Here is a 606-nt window from a genome sequence, read left to right on the forward strand (position 1 = left end):
CCAGAGAGGGAAAGGGGGTTGGTGGGGGGCTGTGGGCAAGGGAAGCCCTACAGAGGTGGGACCAGCAGGATACGACCCAGTTTTGAGAGGGCCGGGGCTCACCCCTCCCCATTAGATACAACTCCCAAGATCTCACCCAGTGCCTGCGCGATCTGTGCTGGGGGAAAGAGGACCTGTAGGCAACGGTTCAGGTAGGGCAGCAAGTCGTCCAGGAAAGCCATGCAGAACTGGGCAAAGAGCTCCTGCTCCCGCCCACTGAAAGCCGCCTCCTCTGCACGGTGGAAGGCCAGGATGATTTTGGTCACCTGGAATGAAAAGCGGAGTTGTTGATATTCCCCACAGACAAGCCTGCACGTAAAATGGACACTCCTCTCCCACCCAATGGGATGAGGTTCAACAAGGCCCAGTGCCAGGTCCTGCCTGCACTTGGGCCACAACAACCTCCTGCAATGTTCTAGGTGTGGGGAAATGTGGCTGGAAACTGCTCATGGAAGAGGACCCAGGGGTGTTAGTCAACAGCAGCTAAACATGAGCAGCTTGTGCCCAGGTAGACAAGAACATCCTGGCTTGTAAACGCCATAGGGTGGCGCGCAGCAACCGGGAAGG

At 57.4% G+C, this 606-nt stretch overlaps 1 protein-coding gene across 1 annotated transcript in view; it reads right to left on the reverse strand.

Moving 5' to 3' along the window:
* Nucleotides 1-136: 136 nt before the first annotated feature.
* Nucleotides 137-606, reverse strand: part of COG8 (component of oligomeric golgi complex 8) — a gene marked incomplete at its 3' end in the record, with an annotated part of 1,308 nt that continues 838 nt past the window's right edge. The window contains exon 2 of the mRNA XM_010022754.1: nt 137-305. Coding sequence (XP_010021056.1) covers nt 137-305 — 169 coding nt within the window. The remainder of the gene's footprint in view (nt 306-606) is intronic.

This window comes from Nestor notabilis, unplaced genomic scaffold (assembly GCF_000696875.1).
Source record: "Nestor notabilis isolate BGI_N333 unplaced genomic scaffold, ASM69687v1 scaffold15049, whole genome shotgun sequence".
NCBI lineage: Eukaryota > Metazoa > Chordata > Aves > Psittaciformes > Psittacidae > Nestor > Nestor notabilis.